The 27260-nt window shown below is 41.4% G+C and overlaps 2 protein-coding genes and 1 pseudogene across 6 annotated transcripts in view; 1 reads left to right on the forward strand and 2 right to left on the reverse strand.

Annotated features, from left to right (window-relative positions):
• Positions 1-988: 988 nt before the first annotated feature.
• Positions 989-8595, reverse strand: LOC128312336 (translation initiation factor IF-2-like). The gene is made up of 2 exons (XM_053205685.1): positions 8127-8595; positions 989-1793 (listed from the first exon to the last, which is right to left on the reverse strand). Exons 1-2 carry the CDS (start codon positions 8540-8542, stop codon positions 1769-1771), a joined length of 441 nt encoding a protein of 146 aa, XP_053061660.1. The 5' UTR covers positions 8543-8595; the 3' UTR covers positions 989-1768.
• Positions 8352-27260, forward strand: part of SMAD4 (SMAD family member 4) — a 64040-nt gene continuing 45131 nt past the window's right edge. For 4 of the 5 annotated variants that reach the window (XR_003423657.2, XM_027068979.2, XM_027068981.2 and 1 more), the window contains exon 1: positions 8352-8555. The gene's annotated coding sequence lies outside the window, so the exon portion shown is untranslated. Of the gene's footprint in view, positions 8556-8647; positions 8926-27260 lie in introns of those variants that run through there. The other variant, XM_015072258.3, reaches the window with a different exon arrangement.
• LOC106974944 (40S ribosomal protein S4, X isoform-like) lies at positions 14128-16435 on the reverse strand (annotated as a pseudogene).

Genomic DNA, 27260 nt, shown 5'->3' on the forward strand with positions numbered 1-27260 from the left:
GCAAGATTAGGTTGCTCCTTCTTTGTTTTTTCACAGCATTCTGTGTCCACCTCATCAGAATTATCTATTAACACTTCACTCTTCCCCCACTAGACTCGGCGCTACTCAAGGGCATGTGCTATAGATTTCTCTCTGAATCCCTTAGTACTTGGTACCTGGTCCGTATTGAATAAAAATGTGCATTGTGTGAATGGTTAGGGCTGACAGAGGGGTGTGTACTGCTCCTGTCCCTTGCTTTCAGCTGCCTCTTGGTCTCTGTTAGTACTTAGAGGACTGCAGCCAGACAAAGGTGGGCTGTGATTTCCCTTCCCCTCCCACGTAATTCCTTCCTGCCTGCCCAACCCCTTTCCCCCACTTCGGATTCTGTCCACAGCTGCCTCTGTCACCCTTGCTGGATCTGGCATGGATAGCAGCTATTGTAGCTTTTTAGTAGATTTAAATAAATCAATAAAATGGAGCATTGGCTCTACCCATCTTCGCTCTTCTTCATCAAGTCTTTGGCCTCCTATAGAGCTGAAAGAACAAATCACTTGATAGTCAAATGTACACCAGTCACTCTCAAACATAATGTTCTACACTTTAAACCAAAGGAGATGACAGTTTACTGTAGTGCTTTTAGGGATGAGGGAAATAGTGCTTTGCAGTGTTTAGGTTAATCAATGTTAAATGATTTTCAAGGGCAACTTAGATTATTTTTTAAAACATTGGGTTAACTCCCATTCTGCTCCTAAAATAACCCACTGGTTCTACGTCTTTTTTAATGTATGAGCTCCTTTCATTTTATCAGTACCCTTTATTACTATTCACTAGACCTGGCATAAAACAATTATAATTTATCACTTGCCTAGCTAATGAAAACAAATAAACAGAACCAAAACAGGCTGAAAAAAAATTGGGTTAACTCTAAAATGTCATGATGCCTAACTCATGCCTTGAGCTGTCAATTGCTACATCATTTCCACATTTCCATTAAGCATCTTTTTTTTTTTAATGTTTATTTATTTATTTATTTTTTGAGAGACAGAGAAACAGAGCATGAGCGGGAGAGGGGCAGAGAGAGGGGAAGACACAGAATCTGAAGCAGGCTCCAGGCTCTGAACTGTCAGCACAAGCCCGACATGGGGCTTGAACTCATGAACTGCAAGATTATGACCTGAGCCAAAGTCAGACGCTTCACTGACTGAGCCACCCAGAAGCATCCAACTCTTGATCTCAGCTCAGTCATAATCTCACAGTTTGTGGGTTCAAGGCCCGCATTGGGCTCCGTGCTGACAGTGAATAGTTTTTTTTTTTTAAGTTTTATTTATTTATTTTGAAAGAGAGAGTGTGATCAGGGGAGGGGCAGAGAGAGAGAGAGAGAGGGAGAGAGAATCCCAAGCAGGCTCCACACTATTAGCACAGAGCCCTATGGGGGGCTTGAACCCACGAACTCTGAAATCATGACCTAAGTGGAGATCAAGAGCCGGATGCTTAAATGACTGAGCCACCCAGGCACTCCCACATGAAAAATTATTCTATTTCTTCCTCAGTGGGCGGTGCTGGAAGTGGGACGGCTAGGTCTTCAACTCTGGGATGAAAAGGTAAAAGCTCTATGTTCTCCTTACCCTGGGGAAACTCTGTTTCACAGGAGGTGAGCCTCAGAGAAAACAAAAGGGAACAAGAGCCCAGGGCAGAGACGGATGGAAGAACTGAGTGAGATGTTTCACCTGAAGAAGTCTCCGGAAAGGTGGTGGCTTAGGTCCCCTGGAGTGCCTTGGCACTGTGGTCTTCAAAATTTCTTGCTTGCATGCCTCCTAAGAGAAATTTGAGAAACGATGGTTCTTCTTGTACCTTTAAAGGTCATATCTAAAACGTTTCATCTTAAGTTTAAATAATGGCAAAGTTTGTTATTTCTGGCATATTATAAGTATTGGCATTTTAAAATAAGATTGTTACATCATTCTGTAAGTGTAACCAAGGGAATCTAAATATCATAATGCATCTATGATCTATTTAAAAAAATACATGAACAAGCTTTTCTTAAAAAGAAATTCTGTATCACTCTTTTTCTCTTTATCTTGTACTTCCATTCTACTTGCTCCTGAACATTTTAATATAAGATTTTAGTCTGGAAAGTCTTTTATTGATCAGCCTATCATATTTCCCTAAAAATTAAAAAAAAAATCTTTGAGTCTCTAAGTTTAAAACATTCATCTTGCTTGTATTATTAATACAATTTTGAATACCTAATTGGTATAAACAACATAAAATGTTATAAATTTTGATGAACTACTGAAATTAAAATGCAGAATATTTTTGCTGGAATAAGACATGGTTAGAAGCATGAAACACCGTATTCATTTACCCAAACGAATTTATCAAGAGCCTCCTATGTGTCAATAGCAACTCTAGTCACTTGGGATATATTAGTAAACACTGTGTATAAATCCCTGCCCTTGTGGAGCTTACATTCTAGTGGGGGGTAGGAGACAATAAGCAATAAGCACAAATATAAGTAAGTAACACAGTAAATGAGAAGAGCTATGAGGAAGATAGATCAGGGTAAGGGGAATCTGGGGTGTAGGGTAGGGTTCAAAATGAGTTATGGTTTTAAAAAGGTTAGGGTGGGCCTCATTGAGAAGACGACGAATGACTCAAGAGGGTTAGGGAGTTAGCACTGCAGGTATCTGGGGGAGATGTGTCCCAGGCAGAGGGAAGAGCCAACACAAATGCCCTAATTTGAGAATATGGCTCATATCTTCTAGGGTCAATAAAGAAAGTTAGTAAGGCTGCAGCAGATTCATACAAGGGAACAACAAGAGATGAGATTAGAAAAATAATGATTGGGGTAGGATGGTGGTGAAAATCTTGTGGAACCCTGTAGACTACGGTAAGGACAGTCTTTTACTCTGAGTGAAATGAGGAGCCATTGTGGAGATTTAAGCAGAGGAGTGACATCATTATGTTTTCGGAGGATCACTCTGGTTATTATGTTGAGAACAGACTCTAAGGGGCAAGATGGAAAGCAGGGAGAGCTTTTTTTTTTTTTTTCAATATATGAAATTTATTGTCAAATTGGTTTCCATACAACACCCAGTGCTCATCCCAAAAGGTTCCCTCCTCAATACCCATCACCCACCCTCCCCTCCCTCCCACCCCCCATCAACCCTCAGTTTGTTCTCAGTTTTTAACAGTCTCTTATGCTTTGGCTCTCTCCCACTCTAACCTCTTTTTTTTTTCCTTCCCCTCCCCCATGGGTTTCTGTTAAGTTTCTCCGGATCCACATAAGAGTGAAACCATATGGTATCTGTCTTTTTCTGTATGGCTTATTTCACTTAGCATCACACTCTCCAGTTCCATCTACGTTTCTACAAAAGGCCATATTTCATTCTTTCTCATTGCCACGTAGTATTCCATTGTGTATATAAACCACAATTTCTTTATCCATTCATCAGTTGATGGACATTTAGGCTCTTTCCACAATTTGGCTATTGTTGAGAGTGCAAGCAGGGAGAGCTTTTAGAAGACTAATCCAAACATGAGATGGTGGTGGCTCAGACCAGGGAGGAAGCAGTAGAGATGGTAAGGGATGCTCTGAATCTGGACTTGACACTGGACATAAAAGAAAGAGGGAAGGCAGCATGCTTCCAGGGCTTTTGATCTGAGCAATTTGAAGGATGGACTTGTCGTCAATGAGAGAGGAAAGCTGGTGAGTTGAACAGGTTTAAGAGAGAATATTTTTTCAGTTTGTGGCATAAGTTTGAGATGTACAGCAGATTGCTGGATATCAGAATCTGGAGTTTAGATGAGAGGTCTGGGCTGAATCTATAAATTTGGAAATGTCATCATATATGATGATATCATGTATCTCTGATGTTGTTGAAAGGAGATTTAATGAGATCACCAATGAAATAAGTATAGATGGAAAGGAGAAGTAATCCAAGGAATGAGCCCTACGTCATTGCAAGGTTGTCTGGGAAAAGAGAATCAACAAAGAAGAAATAAGACAGGGAAAGAGGGATCAGTGATGAAGGAGGAAAATTGGTGGATGTGGTTAAAAAAAAAGGTGAATCAAGTGATTAGCTATGTTAGCTGTTACAGACAGGTCAATTAAAATGAAAATTGTGAATAGATCAATGGACTTAGGCAATATGAAGTTCATTGTTAACCTTCACTAGAATAGTTTTGATAGAGTAGTAAGGATGAAAGCATGAATGGAACTGGTTTAAGTGGGAGACCTGCTCACTTGGATACTTCAAATATGCCACATATGTAACCTTATATGCACTGGTGTGATTCTATTACATATGCATGTAATGTTATCACAGGCATTATATTTGGCATGTTTTTTAACTTTATATAAATTGTATCATATGGCATGAATTCTGCTGCTATAGGGTGGCAGGAGAACCAGAAACAGAAAGCATGGAAAACTCTTGAAATTTTGTTGGAATTGAAGTACAGACACGAGGCAGTAGCGGACAGTAGAAGTGGGTCAAAGAGGCTTTGTATGATTGGAGAAGTAACAGCTGCTTGTCAGCTGGATGGGAATGACCCGGTATAGAGGGAAACATTGATAATTAGAAGGGGGCAGATAATTGCTGGAGTCATGGTGATGGTCTTGATTAATCAAGCCAAGATTGGTATTTGTTGCCTTAGCAGAGGGACTGGCTTTAGCTAGGAGCATGGAAAATTCAACTACGTAATGGAGGGAAGGTGGAGAAGAGGTTATAGATGTTGGTATGAGGGTATGGGTAGATGGGATCGTGGGATTGTGTGGAGATTTTCGTCTCATTGCTTCAATTTTCTCAACGAAACAGGAAGCAAGGTTACTGAGAATAAGGATGAAAGGGAAGGAGGTGTAGGTTAGAGGACAGAGAGCTATGACATCCAGAAGAATGGAGGAGTGAAGTGGGAGTCTGGGGCAGCACGGAGGGCACACTGGAGGTTGAGTGATGAGTTTAAAGTGAAACTAAGCAGTGTCATTGTGTTTTTCTCTAGCCACATTCAGATGCGTGAGTGCTGGTGTGGGGTAGGTGGGAGCTGGCTTGATCAGGATTGTGGTTTTGCCTAGCAAGCACAACAAAGGGGGATGAGAGTGTGCCAGGGTGGAGAATGTGTGCAAGGGAGTGATTGTAATGATTGGCCAGATATTTAACCTGGGTAAGGATGGGAGAGAGCAGATACGTACTTTCAACAATTGCTGCAAGGAGATTTGTAAATGAGATCGTGTTTAGAGTATATTTGAAATTGTGATTATGATGAGTTGCAAAGTTTGATAATGCTCCTATGATTATGCCCATGGGAGTGAGTGGCAGACTTAGGGTAGGACAGGATCCTTGGAAGAGAAGTCAAAGAACTGAGAGGTCAGGATATTGGGAAGATCATCCACATGTATATTATAAGCACCTAGGATTAAGACGGAAGAGGGGCGCCTGGGTGGCTCAGTCGGTTAAGCAGCCGACTTCACCTCAGGTAATGATCTCGCACTCCGTGAGTTCGAGCCCCGCGTCGGGCTCTGTGCTGACAGCTCAGAGCCTGGAGCCTGTTTCAGATTCTGTGTCTCCCTCTCTCTGACCCTCCCCCGTTCATGCTCTGTCTCTCTCTGTCTCAAAAATAAATAAATGTTAAAAAAATAAAAAAAAAAAAGACAGAAGTGGTATTGAAGTGACTGACAGAGCAAATGGTGACAAAATGAAGGGGAATGAGAGCAACGATGAGGGGTACGGGATAGGAAGATTTAAAGCTGCAGGTTAGTAGGAAGAGAGGGGGATGGTCTGTTGAGGAGCAGGGAGGACACCTACCCGGCTTCCAGGCACAGTCTAAGAGACTTAGGATTGAAAACACAGTTACCACTACTTTCAAAGGGGGAAGGGAAAGCACTGTCCCAGGGGAAAGTCAGGTTTCCCTTAAGCAAGAAAGTGAAGAGAACTTGAAGACAAATTCTGAGGAGGTTGGGGTTATAGGATTATTATTTGCATAAATAAATAGATGGTGTAGTGGATTCTAATATGGCCCCACATGATCCCTGCCTTCCTATGTGGTCTCCTTCTTTTGAGTAAGGGCAGGGCTTGTGAGTTGCTTCTGGTCAATAGAGTATGGCAGAGGCACCTGGGTGGCTCAGTCGGTTAAGCCTCTGAGTTCAGCTCAGGTCATGATCTCTATATTCTTGAGTTCAAGCCCCGTGTCGGGCTCTGTGCTGACAGCTCAGAGCCTGGAGCCTGCTTCAGATTCTGTGTCTCCCTCTCTCTCTGCCCCTTGCCTGCTCTCACTGTCTCTCTCTCTCAAAAATAAATAAGCATTAAAAAAATAGAGTATAGCAAAGGTGACAGGATATATGCAATTATGCATACGTGATTGTTACATACGTCTGTTACCAGTGTCTTACACTGAGAATCTCCCCCTTGCTGTCTTTGAAGAACCAAGCTGCTACATTGACAAAAAACTGAAGGGACCTCCAGCTGACAGTGAGCAAGGGACTAAGGCCTTCAGTCCTGTGCAGCCTGCAGGGAACTGAATGCTGCCAGCGACAGTTTGGAAGTGCATCCTTTCCCATCCAACCTTCATTTGGGATCTTACAGAGGACCCAGCTAAGCCATGCCTAAACTCCTGACCCATGGAAACTGTGAACTAATAAATGTGTGTTGTTTTAAGCTGCTAAATTTGTGGTTATACTGTCATACAGTGATAAATAACAAATACAAATGGCAAAGGAAGAGGTTTAGTTATACCAATGTTACTTTTTAACTCCTTCTGAGGTATAGTGCCTAGGAATCACATATTGATCTTTTACCAAATCACCGAGTTAGAGCTTCCTTCAATTTTGTTGGCAGCAAGAATTGGAAACCACCTGACTTGCAAAAGAATTTATAACCCATTCATTTGGGCCATTCACTTCCACATCACAGACACCCATTTCTGAATTGTCCCTTTGAATTGCCCCGGAGGTTTTTACATCTTGAGCTGATGCACCTTAAGTAACGGGTGAGAGTTTTGCTTTTTTTCTGTCAGGTGGGAGAAGGACCGTTTTGAAAGGGGACACTCTGTCCTCAGGTGATTTCTCAAGCTGAGCAATTTTTATTATATAGTACATATAGCAGTGGAAGATGTGTAAATGAGTTCCCTTAAACCTAGTCTTGGAAAGTCTTCCTGCACCCTAGGAGTAGGGAACACCAGTGAACATGACAGTTGTAGAGGCTTTCTGGTAGAAGAGGTAAGAGCCCAGGACATGATGGTGGGTAGGACAGCATGCGGATAGGAGGTAGGACACTGTGTGAAAGGTAGGAGGGCAACGAGACTTAAGAAATGACTTCAGAACTTCCCAATAATTAGTTTCCGTGGGACCCTCAATGGAGGTATTTCCTAGGTGGTAGAAAAGTAAAATAAAAATTAAAAAAATATATAATTAGTATGTGTTTTCCGAAACTTTTAAAATATAAAATAAACGCCTGTTATCTTGGAAAGCTTTCAAATAAGTATTAATTCAAAAGCAGAGTTTATGCCTTTCTCTACCCAACAGGTAACCTAGTTAACAGGTGTGTTGTAGGTCCTGGAAGGTCCCTTCCAACTCTGAGGTTTCACCTAGATTCTTCCACTCACTTTTCATAACACCTGGCCAGACTCTCAAATGTGTGATTCCTTGACTCTCCTGTGCATCTCTTCAGCCCAAAAAGGGTTTTGGCAAGTTTAAACACCTTTGGATCTAGTAATCCAGGGCTGGTGGAAAGGGAAAGAAGGTGCGGTCATCGCCTGTTTCTTCCCAACGTAAACCGCTACAACCGTCTTCTCCCCGGAGCTGGCTGTCCAACCCTAATTTTTGTGGCCGCAGGTCCTCAAAAAACAAGGCCCGGCTCATCGCTGTTTACAAACACTGGACGCCCACTCTACTCCGAGCTCTCCAGCGCTGCTAGCGTACTTTTCTGTAAAGGGATGCCAATTTCCCTGATCAACACACTGCAAGCAGCCTCTCTGGGGCAGCGCCCTCCGCCAGGCCCGGAGCCCAGACCGGCACTCCGGGCAGCTTGCCGACTGGTGCCGCCTCGTGAGCGCCTGCGCAGAGCGACCCTCCCGTCACTCCGGGCGGGAGGCGGGGGCAGCAGGGAGAAAGGAAAGCTGCAGGGGGAAAAAGGGCCAAACCCTGAAATTACCCGGATGTGGTCTCCGTGCGCGCATGCTCAGTGTCCTTTCGACAAGTTGGCAGCAACAACACGGCCCTGGTCGTCGTCGCCGCTGCGGTAACGGAGCGGCTCGGGTGGCGGAGCCCGCGTTCGCGCCCGCCCGCTCTCCTCGGGAGGCCCTTCCCGCCCTCCCCGCGACTCCACGGCCGCCCAGGGGGCGGGAGCGGGTGAGGGGAGCCGGGCGCCCCGCGAGAGAGGCCCCCGGTCGCGGGGCGGCCCGGGAGCTCTAGGCGGCCCGCGCGGGCAGCGGCGCGGCGCCGAGGAGGGGCGGCCTGGCTCGGACGCGGCGGGGCCGGGGCCGAGGAGCGCTCCGGGCCGCCAGGGGAGCGAAGGGCTCGGCGCTCCCGCGGACGAGTCGCGGCGGGAGAGTGGACACTCCTCGCCATCGCCCGAGCCCAGGTAACGCGCCATGTCCCCTCCCCTTCCCCCGGCCGGGCCCGCGCACCCCGCCCGCGGCTTCCCCGCCCCGGGGCGGGCTCCCGGCAGCGGCCGGGAGCAAGCAGGAGGCCGGCGGGTGCGCCGGGAGAGCGAGCGCGGCCCCCTGACGGGCCGGGCCGGCGGCCCCTGCGCAGGGGCCGCGGGGCCTCGCGTCACTCGGGCTACTGGCTGGGTCCTGCGGCCCCGAACTCCCCTTGCGGTTTGTGGCAGAATCAAGTTAAACTCGGACCGGGACTCCTGCTGCGGCCGCCGCTTCTCTTTGTTGTTCTTGAGTAGTTTCGCTGTCCGCCCCAGCCGAGTGCGCTGGGTTGGCCGGAGCGTGTCGCCTCAGGTATAAATGAAAGTTGTAAATGGCTTGTCTTCATTTCTTTTCTTAAGCAAATTTTTGTTTTCTCTTTGTCCTTCACTTTCCCTTCCTGGTTGTGTCATTCCAGTTTATGTGTCTGGCTTTGATTTGTTTACTTTTTGAGTATTGTGGGTGATGGCGGTATGCGGGAAACATTCTCGGCACCTAACTGACCACCCCCACCTTCCACTCCTCTAACAAAAAATAAAGGACGTAGTTTATTTTATTGCTAGGATTACGTGTACTGAGCGTGAAATTGGTATACGATGTAGGGCGGTGGCTCCATCACAGCCCCAAACTGCTGTTATAATCTCTCCGGCAAGATTTTCAAAGAAATGGGTGTGTTTGGTTAACTGGAAAGATTTCTTTGAGGGTGCAGAGAGGTTTTTAAAACTCTGTTGATGATTGATAGCTATCCCCCCCCCCCCGAAAATACTGGTAAAAATTTTAATGAATATATTTTTAATTAATTTGTTTTGAATTTGGTTTCCTCATGCCTTTCGTTTTTGCACTCTAGTTTAAGGTGAAACCGCTCGTTTTTCCGGAATTACAAATATAAGCTGATGTGGAATCATTTTAATTAGTCTGAGTTGATTTTCTAAAGGCATATAATCTTGGCTAATTTTGTTAACAACCTTTGACTTTTGCCAGACTTACATCTTTTTAGCATCAATAGCAGTTTAATAATGTGGGTTTTAAAAAGTAGGTTCAGTATTTTTTGTTGGAAGAAACTATGTAGTCTTATAGAAAATAAAGAAATGCATACTTTCATAAAGTAATTAGATTTAGAATATTGCAGTGGAATAAATTTTATTGTGGATTTCATTAACTGCCTTTGCCTTGTTGCACTGAGACTGTATTTCAGTTGAAATATAGCATAGGAAGTTCCAATGTGTAACTTCTTTTTCTGCTAAGGACTTATTTCTTATTTTCTCTTTTGGAAAGTTCTGATATGCTTAGTACATGACATTTCAAGTTGTAAATGATTGATATCATTAACGTTTTAAAATATGATATCCTGTTAATGCTTCCTAAGTTCATTTTTTTGATTTTGTTTTCTTAAATGGGTTTGTTACTGAACAAAGTAATACAGGTAGGCTAAGCATTTAAGATGTGCAGAATCTTTAGATATAAAGGTGCTAATGAATTATGTAAGTTTCAGTTGTTGGAATTAAAACTAAAAGCCTTTCTAGAGAAAATTGATATGTTTTGTGAGTCTATTAATAGAAGTGGCTTTTTCTTTGCTTTCCAGGTTTTTGGGGTGAGGTTGCTTTAAAGAGGTATTACACCTTAATTTTCTGATTTTCGAGGTGGGAGTACCTAATAGGAATTTCTCTGTATAGCTAAGTGCCTTCATTGTAAATCTTGAGCTTAGAAAAAAACTGCAAATCAATTTCAGATTTAATGAAAATTTGGGCTGAGAAGGTGAATTTGAAATTTTTGTATACATTTTACATGGATCTTTGGCCTTTTCTGATGGCTTTGTTGTTTGAAACAATTCTGCTTATACTATGAAGCGGCAATTCTTATTTCAAAAACCTATGCTTCACTTTTTAAAGCTACATTTTAGTTGAGCTATTTCTTTATTTGTATGTGAATTATTTTTTCTGCATTCCTCTTTAGATCTGCCCCCCAACCCCCCAAATTAAGAGCAAGTATTAAACTAATTTATGCTGCTCAGTCACACACCGCCTCTCTGGCTTGGAAGCTGTTTTTTCTGATTGAGCTGGTGTTATAGTAACATCATTAGCCACTATTCTAATTGAGCTGTGAATTGCTGAGGCCCCTACTAGGGCAGTTAACCCCACAGGATCTGCCTCGTTCATTACATTTAAAATGCATATTTAGTCTTGTCTAATATTTTACCTACTTTGGTGAGAACATATATTATTATTTTTTTATGTTTAAACTTACTTCAGTTCTATTTTGGCCTCCTCTAGCTCATGCCTAACTTTTTTTCATTTTTCATTCAGTGATTTTAAGGGTGAATGGTTCTTTAAACATCTTATGTTGGCATTTCAGTGCTCCTTGTACATGTTTTGATTTCCTTTTTTTCTAGAAGATTGTGTAGTTAGGCAGGAATTTTTGTTTTGCTTAAGTGATGATTAAAGATGACTGTGGGGGCACCTAGGTAGCTCAGTTGGTTAAGCTTCTGACTTCGGCTCAGGTCACGATCTCACAGTTCATGAGTTTGAGCCCTGCATCGGTCTCTGTGCTGTCAGCTCAGAGCCTGGAGCACGCTTTGGATTCTGTGCCTCCCTCTCTTTCTGCCCCTTCCCTGCTCGCGCTCTCTTTCTCTCTCAAAAATGAATAAACATTTAAAAAAATAAACATGACTCTGAGGTGATGTTTAATCATGTGTAAAACTAATATGACTAAGTTTCATTGATTTCATTATTTTCTACACTCAATGAAAGTTAAAGGACTTAGATCAGCATTTTAATTTTGTTAAATTATCAAATTTAGGGCTTTTTACTCAACAGTTGATGAAGATTCAGTTGCTTTAAAAAGAGAAACAGTTGACAAATATGTCTAGATATTCATTTGAATAACTTTCAGTATGATACTGTTTGCATCATAACATAACAAAACATATGCTTGATAATGAGTCAGATTTAGTATTTTTGGATTTTTTGTTTCATTTTTAAAATGTGTAATTTTGGTGATGGAAAATGTGGCCGAATTCCAGTTTCTCAGGAACAAGGTATTTTAGGTTGTGTCACCTTGACACTATTATGTGATATGTTTGGCATCCAGGAAAATTTGTTTTAACCATGAAAGTGGATAGAAACTAGGGTGGTACTTATGTAAAACTAAGATGTTGGGTGGTCAGAATCTTATAATTTAAGTCTTGATTATTTGCTACTGCAAATGATACAGGTCAGATAGCTAGCTACAAGAGACCGATTATAAAGAGTATCTGTTGGGGTACCTGGGTGCCTCAGTCAGTTGAGCATCCGACTCTTGATTTTGGCTCAGGTCATGGTCCCAGGGTGGTGGGATCAAACCCCATCTCTGGCTCCATGCTGAGCGTGGAGCCTACTTGAGATTCTCTCCCTCCCCCTCTCTCCCTCTCCCCCTCTACCCTCTCCCAGGCTTCTGTTCTCTCTCTCTCAAAAAAAAGTGTCTATTATAACATCTTAATTTAAAATTGGTGATAATTGGAGGTGCCTGTGTGGTTCAGTAGGTTAAGTTCCCGACTTTGGCTCAGGTCATGATCTCACGGTCCGTGAGTTTGAGCCCCACGTCAGGCCCTGTGCTGATAGCTTGGAGCCTGGTACTGCTTCCGATTCTGTGTCTCCTTCACTCTCTTCCCCTCCCCTGCTCACACTCTGTCTCTCTTTCTCTCTCTCAAAAATAAACATTAAAAAAAATTTTTTTTAAGTTGGTGATAATTGTAAATACGTTTAGGCTCAAAGACTGTGTTAAATGAAAATTGCATTTTAGAAAACTTGTAACTGTATGGGATCCATCTTTTTATTGCTTTTTTACTCCCAAGGTTTAGGACAGTGGTTCTCAACTTTGGCTGCATTTTGAAATCTTTCGGGAAGCTTTACAAAATACTGGTGGCTGGATCCTACCTCCAGAAATTGTGATTCATTTGGCCTGGAGTGCAGCAAGATCAGAGTTGGAGGTGGTTTAGCTGTTAGAGTCCTCTAACTTAATTTTTTTTAAATGTTTTTAATTTATTTTTTGAGACAGAGTGCCAGTGAGGGAGGGGTAGAGAGAGGGGAACAGAGGATCTGAAGTGGGCTCTGTGCTTGATAGGCTGACTGCAGCAAGCCTGATGTGGGCCTCGAACTCATGAACTGTGAGAGATCACAACCTGAGCTGAAGTCAGATGCTCAACCCACTGAGCCACCCAGACACTCCATCTAACTTTATTTTTTGAACTGTTTCAACTTGTGTTGGCTTTACATTCTTTAATACAATGAGGTGTCTGTGTACTATGTAATCATCTCGCATCTAATTTAATGGGTCTCTTGAAGGTATTGCCCCATTCGTTTTGCTTCAGTGTTTGTCTCTTCATTTGTCGCTCTCTCCCCTTTTCTCCTCTTTGTTTTTCAATTCATTTGAAGTGTCTGGTAGCAAGTTTTAGGTACTTGTATTTCCCATGATAAGAAGTTGGTATAGCATCACTATTCTGAATAGGGAGTTGATCTCCCCCCCCCCCCCCCCCCGGCCGGCCAAGTACTCTAAAATACTTTCTTGGGCTCCTTTTAGAGATTTAGGATTTTGTGTAGGTGCCAAAATTACCATCTAAACTCCCAATGGAATTTGTTCTTCAAGGGGAGAAGGTTAATCTGCTTGGAAGCCATAACATTTTCTAGGCACCAGTTAACTAGTCACTTCACTGGTTCTGAGAGGCAAGCTGCACCTTTTTGCTGTCAGGAGTTAACTTAGACACTGGGAGACAGTTGTTCAGCAGGCCCCACCAGTTAGCATTTTTTTATATCATCCAAGGAGGGCATGTCCAGTTCATTTACATTACCGGGAGTAGTTCCCAAGTGCTAGTTGAAGAGTGGTTGCATCTCCATCTCTGGAAGAGCTTTATTTCTCTCTTCCCATGCTCCATCCCAACACACACACAGATTCAGAATGGGAATTGAGTGGAGGAGGCATGGGAATCTGTATTATATATTTAAAAAAAATAGCTCTTGATTTTATAGGCTTTGGATATTTGGATATTTTAGTATGCTTATCCTTATTGCTTTAATATGGTACCAGCTTTATTTTGCAGTCATTGATGCACCGGAGTAATTTACTTAAAATCTGTCAAATCCCAGTTTGCATGTTTAGAATGCATATCATTTATGTTTGTTTTTTTTAAAAGGACTGCTACTGAATATTTGTGTTTTTTTGTAGTAAGGGATGATTTCTATATTTTAATATTGATGAATTCAATCTTTTTTTTAAATTTTTTTCAACGTTTTTATTTATTTTTGGGACAGAGAGAGACAGAGCATGAACGGGGGAGGGGCAGAGAGAGAGGGAGACACAGAATCGGAAACAGGCTCCAGGCTCCGAGCCATCAGCCCAGAGCCTGACGCGGGGCTCGAACTCACGGACCGCGAGATCGTGACCTGGCTGAAGTCGGACGCTTAACCGACTGCGCCACCCAGGCGCCCCGAATTCAATCTTTTTCAAGTCAAAATGTATTTCTGGTTTTTTTTTTCATGCTATATGATCTTTAAGTATAACGACTTCCAATTACATCACCTATGGACCATTTTACCCACTGCTCTTTTGGCCCCCAGTCTCTTGTCTCTCTCTTCAGCAATGGTGAGGTGGATACCCTTTCCATGGGGAAGAGAAATCCATGTTTTGTTGCCTTTGTGATTAACAAAAATGTTGGAGAGCTGGGTGGCAAAGCTGTTGCCATTGGCATCTTTCACGTGACCCAGTTCTTCCCAGGTTAGAACTTTCAGTCACCATACACAGATTACTGGTATCAAACTTGATGAAATCAGTAATCTTTCTAGTCTCCAACATTCTGAATGGTGTCATTCACCTTGATTGAGGGGATCAGGATAGCAGATGGTGAGAGCATCATGGGTCACCAGATGAGGCATTCCTTTTATCCCCATAAAGATCGTTCTCATTTTGCACAACTTATACTTGGCCTCCTTAGGTGAAATCTGATGAACAGCAAAGTGACCCTTGGTGTCATAAATGAGACAGAAATTCTCCCCAGTTTTGTCAATGCTGATGACATCCGTAAAACCAGCAGGGTAGGTTGTATCAGTGTGGACCTTGTCATCAATCTTAATAAAACACTACATACAGATCTTCTTTACTTCACGTCCTGTTAGGGCATACCTAGTTTGATCTTTAGGGAAATAATGAGAAGGAGATGATCTCTCAGTTTATGGGGACTGGTAGATGGATGAGGGGCAAACATACCAATCAGTTAATCCAGCATCCTGTGCTCTGGAGCTGCTACATGCTTCAGAGGCTTCTTGGGACCACAAGCATGGCCACAATAGGCATGAAAAGAGCAAAATATATTTCTAAATGTAAAACTTTATGAAGGATATTTATCAGTGGTATTCATTAGTGAATTCTAGAGCATATCAACAGATGCTAATCATTGTAACAATTCAGTAATTTGGTGACAGGATGGCCGGAAGTAGTACTTAATGTGGTAAGATAAACCAGGTATCATTGTACACAAACACACTAGGTACATCTCTGTCATAGATATGTCCCACTAAATTAGTTGAAGAATTTCGTGTGTATACATGTTGAAATTAAGCAGCGAGTTTTAAAGAAAAATGATGTAACTTTTGTGCAGTTAGTCTTTTTTAAAAGTTTCTTAAATGTTTATTTTTTAGAGAGAGAGCGCGAACAGGGGAGGGGCACAGAGAGAGGGAGACATAGAATCTGAAGCAGGCTCCAAGCTATCAGCACAGAGCCTGACGTGGGGCTCCAACTCACAAACCGTGAGATCATGACCTGAGCCAAAGTCAGGCACTTAACTGACCGAGCCACCCTGGTGCCCTGTGCAGTTAGTCTTTTTTATCAGTTGCATATATCCATGATACTGCAATTTGTTTCACTGTCTTTTTGCTAATTTGTAAAGTGAAGTATGTAGACTAGCATAGGCTAGATCAGTGCTTTCTGAAACTGACAGCACCTCAAACTCTTAGAGTGCTTTTTAAAGGTAGGGCCCCATTCCTGGTACATAGTTAGTAGGACTGGGCTAACCTGCAGGGGATTCTGAAACACCTCTTTTGAAAGAATAAGCTACATGAGTTGATAGTTTCCTTTGTGTCAAAGGTTTTAGGAATTGTATTTTTCAGTTATCAGTTATTAAAATTCAGTTTTTAGAACAGTGTTTCCCAAGGCACCTGGGTGACTCAAGTCAGTTGAGCATCCAACTCTTGGTTTCGGCTCAGGTCATGATCTCATGGTTTGTGAGATCGAGCCCCACATTGGGCTCTGGGCTGATGGCGTGGAGCCTGCTTGGGGTTCTCTCTCTGTCCTCCCCCACTTGCTCTCTCTCTCAAAATAAATAAACATTAACAAAAATTAAAAATTGTGTTTCTCAAAGTGTAGTCGACAAAATCCTGGGGTCCCCGTGGCCTTTTTCTTTTAGGGGGCTCATGAAGTCATTATTTTTAATATTTAATTTTGAGTGAGAGAGAGAGAGAGAGAGAGAGAGAGAGAGAGAACACAAGTGGGGGAGGGGCAGAGAGAGAGGGAAACAGAATCTGAAGGAGGCTCTGCACTGTCAGCACAAAGCCTGAGGTGGGGCTCAAACTTAACCATGAGATCCTGACCTGAGCCGAAGTTGGATGCCCAACTGACTGAGCCACCCAGACGCCCCATCAAAATTATTTTTGTAATAAAATATGTTACTTGCTGTATTTCTGTGTTGATATTTGCACTGATGGTGAAGAAGTGGGTGGCACACCGCTTGTACCTTAGCATGAATCAGGGCAGTGGCATTAAACTGTATGAATCTTTACTTGTTCTTCACAGCCAAACACATCTTAAGCGTTTGAAAAAGTCTTGTTTCACTTAAGAAAAGCCTTGGTGAAGCAGTAATAAGTTTTATTTTTGAAATCTCTACTCTGGAGTGCATATCTTTTTAATACTCTGTGTGATTCAGTGGAAGTGTGCATAAAATACTTCTGCACATCCAAGTACAAGATTCATCTCTAGGAACAGTACTTGTGTGGTTGAGCTGCAAGGTAAATTAACTTTTTTTGAATGGAATACCACTTTTATTTTTACTTAAAACTGATTGAGATGAACTATAGTTTCTCATACTTGGATATTTGTCAGGTATTTCCTTGAAAATTAATGAAGTGGGCCTGACACTCAAGGAGAATAACTAGCTGTTGCCAATGATAAAATCCTGATCTTTCAGGTGAAAATTAGATTTGAAAACTTGTGTCTGTCACCATGGGCAGATCATTACACCAGCTGTGTAATACTTAAAGATTTTTCTGATGAGATTGGTGATGATATTAAGGAATGTGATTTTTAAAAGATGTATATTGTGTGAGGAAGTGTGCCAGCATTTGGAAGATCTGTATAATTCATCGAACCAGTACTTTTTAGTGACCAATGCATGATGTTACAAGATATATCACCAATATATCACCAGTATACACCAAACAGAGCCAAGAAGTTCGTTGATATGGTTTCAGATTTCACATTGCAGCTAACCTTTAACGATTGCCATTTGGTGCATTTTGGTGTTGAATAAAAGATGAATAATCATTATGATCTAACATGCTATTAAAATACTCCTCTCTTTTCCAAGTATGTGTGTGTGAGAGGCACATTTTCTTCATGTTCTTTAACCAAAACAACAGATTGAATGCAGAAGCAGGGGCACCTGCCTGGCTCAGTTGGTGGAATGTGCGACTCTTGTACGTTTGAGCTCTATATTGGATGTAGAGATTACTTAAAAAGAAAATCTTAAAAAAATAAATAAAATAAAAAAGTGCAGAAGCAAAGATGAGAATCTAGTTGTCATAAGTTAGATACTAAAGAAATTAGCAAAAATGGAAAACAGTGTCACTCTGAATACTGATGTTTTTGTTTTGGAAAATAGTTATTTTTCATACAACATATTAACACATATGGGCTTATTATTTTAAACTAATTTAATAAAATGCATGTTTAAACACTTTTTAGCTTTAGCACATGAAAGAAACATTAACAAAAGCTGTTTGGAATTCTTAGTAATTAAGAATGTAAATAAGGGGACCTGAAACCAGACAGTTTGACAACTGCTGTGTTTTTTTTAATGTTTATTTATTTACTTTGAAAGAGGGAGGGAGAGAGAGCAAGTGTGGGGGAGGGGCAGAGAGAGGGAGAGAGAGAATCCCAAGCAGGCTCCCTTCGCAATGCAGAGCCCAATGTGGGGCTCAATCCCACAACCATGAGATTATGACCTGAGCCGAAATGAAGAGACAGATGCTTAACTCACTGAACCACTCAGACCCCCCTGGACAACTGCTATTTTTAAGGTTATTAATTGTCTAATGTTGACAGGATTATGATTGGTTTCACTTTTTATGTGGTTTGTGTTATATCGCTGTTATTTCTATGAATGTTAAGTCAATTTTTGCTTAGTAATTATGTACTGGAAAACATGTATCAGTCAAATTTTTGTCAAAAGGGGAATTCCTTGGCTTGGTCTGAAAATAGAGCTGGCCTCAGAGTGCCAGATTGTGGGTCACAACCAGCCAGTATCATCAGGACTCCTTGTCTTGTATTTGCTTTCCTTTCTGTTAGTTTAAGTCTTGGGTCAGGTTGAGGATAACTACTTCCAGTGTCAAGCCCAGCAGAGAGAGATTTTTTTTTCCCTTTGCAGTTCCAACAGAAGTCCTGGAGCTGTGTCATTGATCTGACTTGGGTCCTTTCCCATCTTAGAAGCAACTAATGTGGCTAGGAGGTGGCTTTGGTTAGTCAGCCTGGGGATCGTCCCACCTGCCCAGATGGGGAGATTCTCCTTGGAAAATCAATTGCAGGATAGTTGGCAGACAAAAAACAGGTGTCACATTCACATAGAGGACTTCGTTGATTCTGTTTTTTTTTTTTTTATTTTTTAGAAGTGTATTTATTTTGAGAGAGGGAGCGTGAGTGAGCAGGGGAGGGATAGAGAGGGAGAGAGAGGATCCTAACCAGGCTCCGCACTGTCCGCACAGAGCCCAGTGTGGGTCTGGAACTCACGAATGGTGAGATCCTGACCTGAGCCGAAACCAAGAGTTGGATGCTTAACCAACTGAGTCACCCAGGTAGCCCCTGTTGTTTCTTCTTTTAACTTCTATTATGAATCTAGAAAAATGTTAATTTTTTTGGCTTAATAGAAATTTATTTTAACCTTAATTAACCTCTTTAAGTTTATTTATTTTTTTTGAGAGAGAGAGAACAAGTGGGGGAGGAAGAGAGAAAGGGAGACAGAGAATCCGAAGCAAGCTCTGCACTGTCAGTGCAGAGTCCGACGCAAGGCTCGAACTCACGAACTGTGAGATCATGACCTGAGCTGAAATCAAGAGTTGGACGCTTAACCCACTGAACCACCCAGGCACCCCCTTAATTAACTTCTTTAAAGCTCTGTCTCCAAATATAGTCACATTCTGATGGAGTTCTGGGGTTTAGAGCTTCAACATATGAATTTGGGTGGGAGAGACCTTTTAGCCTGTAACACCCTGTCAGTAACAGTATTTGAAACTCTGATATGAAATACTCAGATCAGGCACATCTTAAGCTCCTTCTAAGATTCTCTGGATTCTTTAGCGGCTTTGGCAGCTTGTTCTGTTTCAGCTGCTGCTCCAGCCTTCCTCTTCTGTTTGGGACTACATGGTTTCACTACCTGGAGGTGACCATTCACTGAGACCTGCTGCAGAGCCTGACTGATCAGTTGTCACCCTGAGTTTCTGGCCTTTCCTCCTCCTCTGGGACCTGGATGAGATGCTGTGTGGTGGGGCATGGGATCTCATTTCTGGCACAGCAACCAAAGGGGCCAGATGATGCAACCCAGAAATACAGAGAGGTTAAGTCCCCATTGAAGCAAACTTTTTTTTTATTTAAAAAAAAAGTTTATTTAAAAATTCTGTTTATTAAACAGAGAGGGAGAGGGAGACACAGAATCTGAAGCAGGTTCTAGGCTCTGAGCTGTCAGCGCAGAGCCTGACACGGGGCTTGAACTCATGAACTGTGAGATCATGACCTGAGCCAAAGTTGGACACTTAACTGACTGAGCCACCCAGGTGCTCCGAAGCAAACTTTTTTTTTTAATTGAAGTATAATTGACATATAATATCCTATCAGTTTCAGGTGTATATCATGGTGATTTGATGTTTTTATATGTTATAAAAATATCTCCACAATAAGTCTAGTTACAAAGTTAATTTTTAAATAAGATTATTTAAGGTAAAGCTGGTATACCAGTATGACACTTAACCAAGACCAGTGGGTAAACAAAAAGCTTATCTCTAAATTTGTCCCTTGTAGTTCATCTTTCTCTTTTTTAAGTTTATTTATTTTGAGAGAGAGAGAGCGCAAACAGGGGAGGAGCAGAGAGAGAGGGAGAGAAAATCCTAAGCAGGCTCTGTGCTGTCAGCGCAAAGCCCAACGCGGGGTTCCATCTCATGAACTGAACCGTCAGATCGTGATCTGAGCCGAAATCAAGGAGATCAAGAGTTAGGTGCTCAACCAACTGAGCCACCCAGTCGTTTCCCCTTGTAGGGGAACATCTTAAATGTTAGCACAAAAACATTCTTTTTATTTGATTGTATTATTTGCACCTGAGATTTTATAATCACTTATACTTGTGCACTTAATCCTTTGTGCTCTTTGGAGTTTTTCTCCCATTGCCCTAAGTTTAAGGAACTTCAATTCTTAGGAGCACCTGGGTGGCTCAGTCGGTTGAGTGTCCGACTTCAGCTCAGGTCAGGATCTCACGGTATGTGGGTTCGAGCCCCACCTCGGGCTCTGTGCTGACAGCTCAGAGCCTGGAGCCTGCTTCGGATTCTGTGTCTCACTCTCTCTCTGCCCTTCCCCCACTCATGCTCTGTCTCTCTCTGTCTCAAAAATAAATAAAATGTTTAAAAAAAAAAGGAACTTCAATTCTTAGACTTTCCTCTGTTTAGAAACTAGGCTATAACTTCTGCTGTAGGCAGTTGAACTAAGCCTGCACGACCTTTTTATGTTTTCTGCTTGTAAACCTATAGTTTGAATTTCTTTCTAGTGATATTTCACCGTGCCAGGCTTTTTTCCCCCTTGTTAAACATAAGCATTTGTCTCATATTCCCATATTAACTAGTTTATTGATCATTGATCAAAATACCTATAACTTCTAGAAAATCTGTTTCATATGTATAATAGTGCCAATAATTCAAAAGTAAATAGCCATCTGAGAATAAAAAGATGTCAACATTCATTAACTAAAGTTTATGAATTCCCATGAGAACCTCTCAGGCCAGCATTCATCTTTGCTGTTTTAGAGAGTATCTTAATTAGTTTGGTTGTCTGGCTCTATAGTTCATGGAGTTCCTGTTAGACCTGTGGTCAGTATAGCTTATGATATATAGCAGGAGCAAGGCTAGAGACATAACACAGTAGGTGGGTAGATGTAAGGGAGCCTCTATCTCTTTTGCTGACTTTTTACCTCCCATTACCCCTGTCATCATGGGATGGTTTGTTCTATTACAGAGACTTCATCTAATAGTTGTATGTTAGAGACTTTTAAATAGGCTTACCTTCCCTACTGAGCTCTTCAAACTCACTATATTTAAAACTGAATTTATTTACCCTTTTAAAATCTTGTATTCTTTCTTTATCATTTAGTTAACTAAGAAATGGGTCCTCTTTTGACTCTCCCTTCTTTTCACCCTTTATACTTAGTTGATTAAAAAATCTAGTCCATTCTACCTAGAAATATTGGTTCTCCCTTTGTTTCTATTGCCCATGCCCCAACCTATCACTTTTCTGATCATTGTCTCCTGACTAGTTTTCTGTTTCCCTTTCCAGAGTTATTCTCCATGTTCTTACTGTAGTTTTTTTTCTAATGCAAATCTAATGTTGTTATTTCTTCCCCTTTCCTAATGATGAATCTAGACAAAACATCTGCACTCTATATCCCTCTGCTTGTCTGGATTTTCCTGCAGCCTGGCAAATTCTTATTCACGTGTGGTAGTTATTAGTATTATTCCACCAGTATTCTGATGGCTCTCTTCTGGCACATGGTAGTATTGTGCTTCTCTGCCTCCTTCCCCCACACTGAAATTAGGCATAGTCCAGGGTGTCGCAGCCTCAGCACTGTTGACATTTTGGGTTGGCTAAATTGTTGTTGTGGGTTGCTGTCTTGTGCATTGTAGGATGTTTAGCAGTAGCTCTAGCCTTTACCTACTTGACACCCAGTAGTACTTTTCCTCCTACCTCCCTATTGCAGTTGTGACAATCAAAAATTTCTTTAAACATTGCCAAAAGTCCCCTGAGAGAGTTTTTTCCTGGTTGAGAACCACTGACGTGGCCTTTTAACTTTGGCCAATCAAATGTGAACAGAAGTGATAGCCTTTAAAAGACAGTATGTGTTGGGGCGCCTGGGTGGCTCAGTCGGTTGAACTTCTGACGTCAGCTCAGGTCATGATCTCATGGTTCGTGAGTTCGAGCCCCGCATCATGCTCTGTGCTGACGGCTCAGAGCTGGAGCCTGCTTCAGATTCTGTGTCTCCCTCTCTCTCTGATCCTCCCCCACTCATATTCTGTCTCTCAAAAATAAATAAACATTAAAAAAAGTTTTTTAAAAGACAGTACGTGAGTTATCCTATCTTTCCTCTTGCCATTTAAGGACATAGGTAGTGATGGAGTCTTTGTTAGCCTGATCCCTGAAAGATGTTAGTGAGCAGTGACCTTTTTATCTGTGATGGACATATAGTTTAGTTTATTCAGAAAATAAACCTTTGTTTTAAGCCACTGATATTTTGAGGGTTGGTGGTTGCTGCAGCCTAGCCTAGCCTAGCCTGATACATCATGCTCAGACTTACTTTAACTCTGGACTTCCATCCTTTCTCACTTATGGTCCTGAATCACTTTAGTACCTACCTCTATTAGCATCTCTTACTTAGTGTAGTAATATTTTGGATCTTCTAGATTAGTGGTTCTCAGTGGAGTAAGTACTGCTGTTTAAGGGATGTTGTGGAAATTAGTGAGAGGAACTTTGGTAGATGAGGGTAAGGGATGCCATCCTGTAATGTGAGGTTCTGTGAAGAATTACCAATGCATCTCGTAGCACTTTGACATGCCCCAGAAATTCATGTAGGAGGAAAATGTTATAACTAGCTTACTATCTGACTCCATCTTAACGTATAGTCAGTTTTTCAGGAATTAAGTTTCTCTTAATTCTTTTTCTTACAATTTTTTTTAATGTTTATTTATTTTTGAGAGAGAGCATGAGTTGGTGAGGGGCAGAGAGAGAGGGAGACACAGAATCCGAAATGGGCTCCAGACTCGGAGCTGTTAGCACAGAGCCCGATGTGGCAATCGAACTCACGAACCATGAGATCATGACCTGAGTCGAAGTTGGACGCCCAACCGACTGAGCCACCCAGGCACCCCATCTTAATTCTTTTTCTTAAATTGAAGTTGTTATGTTTGGCACTTTATCAAGAATTCACCATTTGCAGAAATCCGTCTCACCATCTGCAGTGACATTGTGCTGTTGGAGTTGCCAAAACACCACACCTCTCTTGGAAGGTGTGAATTTGTCATAATTATGCTGTCATAATTAAAGTATTGTTAAATTTTTAAAAATACGTGTGTTAGAACTTTGTTTCAGAATAACTAAGAGGAGGTAATATAAATTATTTGTTAACAAAAATGGGATATTTGGTAGAGTTGAGAACCACTTTCTGATTATGTGCTACTTGCTTTTTGTATCTGGAGTGCTTTGTGCATATTTTAGATACAGTGTTTGTTGAATTGGTCAATTTATGGTTCCTAGATTGCTTTTTTTTTTTTAATTTTTTTTTCAACGTTTATTTATTTTTGAGACAGAGAGAGACAGAGCATGAACAGGGGAGGGGCAGAGACAGAGGGAGACACAGAATCTGAAACAGGCTGCAGGCTCTGAGTGGTCAGCACAGAGCCCGACGCGGGGCTCGAACTCACAGGCCGTGAGATCATGACCTGAGCCGAAGTCCCGAAGTCGGATGCTTAACCAACCAAGCCACCCAGGCGCCCCCCTAGATTGCTTTTATATACACTGTTGCATTGTAGAGAATCTGTAAAGTTGTTCCCATTTTACAGATAAGATAATTGAAAAACATATTAACTTGCCCAGTCATACTGTTAGAGTTTTAATCAGAACTTACAGTTTTGTTTATACCGTTCTAGTACCTTTGTCTATCATTCCGTACCACTTGTAAAAAATTATAATCCAAAGCTGTTTAACGTAGGAAAACACGTATATATCCCTGTTGGTATTATTTTATCTTTTAAAGATGTGTACTTATTTTCAGAGAGAGAGAGAGCACGAGTTGGGGAGAGGCAGAGAGCGAAGGAGAGAGAGAATCCCAAGCAGCCTGGCATTGTCAGTGGCTGTCCGCACAGAGCCCAAGTTGAGGCACGATCTCACAACTCATGAGATCATGACCTAAGCCGAAAGCAAGAGTCCGATGCTTAACTGTGACTGAGCCGCCCAGGAGCCCATGTATTATTTTTTATGCAAGGAACTTTATATTATGTTTTAGGCACTTGTGATCATAGGAATTCAACAAGGATAAAATCAAGAACATGGTGCCTAAGAAAGTTTTCAAAGGAAACTGTTAAAACAGTTTCTAAGATACCATTAGGTCCCAAATAGCTTAAGTTTTAGGAATGGTAACATCTGGGTGTGGGGAAATAATTACACTCAAATGCTTTAATTATAAATTGGTGCAAATCTTTTAGAATATAATATCAGAAAATGAATTTAACAACAAAAATTTTGTATTCTTTAAAATTTGTTGCAAGGAAATGCCACAGAATAAAAAAGCTATAGTCACTCCATATTTGCCTCATGTATGTCAGGAAGTGTGCATGGTGCTGGGAATTTCTAAGGTGAGAAAGTTTTGCTGTTTTCTTGAACTTCTAGATTTGTGGCAACAGTGTAAGACAAAGACGTAATCATATAACTGTAATATAACGTGTTGGGTTGTAATTGGGGTGTGTTTTAAATTTGAGGGAGGGAATCAATTAACATACCAGGAATACACAGTAAACATACCAGGAAAGTCATTCTCCAGATTGGTGGGGAGAGGAGACATTTAAGCTGCAATTTGAAGGATAACTAGGACTTAGCCATGTGGATAAAATGAGACTGGATGTTTTAGACAAAAGAAATAGCACGAGCATGGATCTGACAGTGCATACAGAAATGCATCCATTTGACCGTAAGGAGCACTCACAAGTGCTAGGAGTTGGGCACATCTAATGAATGAGACAAGTACAGTCCCTGTACTGTAGATCTTTCAGTCTAGATCTTAAAATTGTTGTGATGTTGGCATTCAGAAATTTCAAACTGGTGGTTCTCTTGGGCCAGCTTTTTTTTTTTTTATTGCTGTTAACTATAATTTATTGTCAAATTGGTTTCCATACAGCACCCAGTGCTCATCCCAGCAGGTGCCCCCCTCAGTGTCTTGGGCCAGCCTTGAGTTGAAGGTGTGTTGTGTTTGGCATACACGGTGGTTTTTCTCTCTTCCTCTTCCTTCCTCCCCTTTCTCCACAAATAAGTTGCTGATACTTAAAAATAAGATTTTATATACAAATGGGCATTGGAGATCGGTTAGCAGTGGTCTAGCATTCTCAAACGCCACTTCCATGGGAAGTGAATAGTGTTTACCCATTTTTGATGGGTGTGCACTTGTGCTCCTCAGTACTTTTCTTTAAATCTGAGATATTTATATAATTTGCCTGGCTCCTGTAGAGGAGTTGTGAGTCCTGAATGAGTGATTTACTTCTATCCTTGCCCTTCTGAATTTTCTTTTGCAAGTTTTAATAGAAATACAGAAACATGAGTAATGTGTTATGGGAAAATCTTCTTTTAAAGTAAACATTCTAGTACTCAGACTCTAAACACTAAACATTTTAGTACTCACACTGTAGCTGCTTTTTGCTGAACATTATGTGCTAGGCATTTCATGTAGTTTTTCTCCCTTGAGCTCTGTGTACTCCTTTTAAGCCACGTTCAGAGTTTAACTTAATCTGTCCAACTACTTAGTGTGAGAGCTGGGATTCTAACCCAGGTCTCTGACTCCCAATGTCCCCCACCACCCCAGTCAGGTAATCTTGGGTTATTCAGAAAATCTACCTTCAACGTGTATTTATTGAATGTGGGCAAATGCTTGCTATTCAAAGGTATAAGAAAACGTTCTCTGTATTGTGCTAATTTAGTTGAGAAGACAGGCATTTATGTAAAACAGATAACAATAGAGGGGAACATGAGGTAAATACCAAGTGATTGATAGAAATGCCTAGGAGACCCAAAACTACAACAGCATCAGGGAGAATAGAGAGGAGACTGCTAGAAATGACAAAGGTAGAGAATCATGTAACTTTGTGAGAGAATATGGGGGTAGTAAAAGAGAGAAGTAATGGGGGTAGGAAAAGAGAGAAGGAAGTCAGAGATGACTTACCACGCTTTCCAATGCTGGGTAATTGAGTGGAATTAAATAAAGTAAAAGTCATCAGAAGAGTAACAAGCTTTGGTAGAGACTGATGAGTTAGTTTTATTAATTTGGTTGGGGGGGTGCGGGTAGATTAATTTTAGTACAGCTCTATGCCCAATGTGGGCCTTGAACTCGACCCCAAGAACAAGAGTTACATGCTTTACCGACTGAGCCAGCCAGGTACCCAGGGGGGTAGATTTTTAATGATTCAAGTAAATAGCAAAAGAAAATAAAAGCAGAATAGGCATGGAATAGAATATCATCAGCAAACAAATTAAAAACAGCTCAGCATAAAGTATAGCCTCCACTCCTGCTTTACTTCATTTATTCTTAGACTGATGGCCTTTTCTTATTCCATGTGGGATCTTAAGGTTAGATAAGTTACTTTAGTTTCACACATATTGGATAGATGCTTCACTAATACTCATTTTCTATATTTTGATTTCTGTTGAAAATACTTTATTACAGGTAAAATCTTTTGAGGAATTAAGTGGTCTTTCATTTTAATAACAACTTTATTGGGGGGCGCCTGGGTGGCTCAGTTGGTTAAGCATCTGACTCCTGATTTTGGCTCAGGGCATGATCTAATGGCTTGTGAGACTGGGCCCTGTGTTGAGCCCTGTGTCCAGCCCTGTGTCGCATTGGATTCTGTGCTGACAGCACTGAGCCTGCTTGGGACTATCTCTCTCCCCCTTCTTTCTCTGTCCCTGCCCCACGTGCATGGGCTTGCGGCTCTCTGTCTCAAAAATAAATAACCATTAAAAAGAATAGTAACTTTATTGAGATATGATTGATATACTCTAAAATTCACTCTTTTAAAATGTATAATTCAGTGGTTTTCATATAGTGATAGAGTTGTGCAACTATCACCATTATCAATTTTAGGATATTTTATTAGCCCTAAAAGAAACTCCATATCCTTTGGAGTTGCCTCTGGCAACCATTAATCTACTTTTTCTTTGTATGCATTTGCCTGTTCAGATATTTCTTGTAAATGGGATTATATGATATGTGGCCTTTTGTGACTGGCTTTTTTCACTTAGCATGTATTCCAGGTTCATCCATGTTTTAGCATGGTAATGGTACTTCATTCTTTTTTATGACTGAATAATGTTTACATTGTATGGATATATATACTCATTTAAATAGT

The sequence above is a fragment of the Acinonyx jubatus genome, chromosome D3 (genome assembly GCF_027475565.1).
Source record: "Acinonyx jubatus isolate Ajub_Pintada_27869175 chromosome D3, VMU_Ajub_asm_v1.0, whole genome shotgun sequence".
Taxonomy (NCBI): Eukaryota; Metazoa; Chordata; class Mammalia; order Carnivora; family Felidae; genus Acinonyx; species Acinonyx jubatus.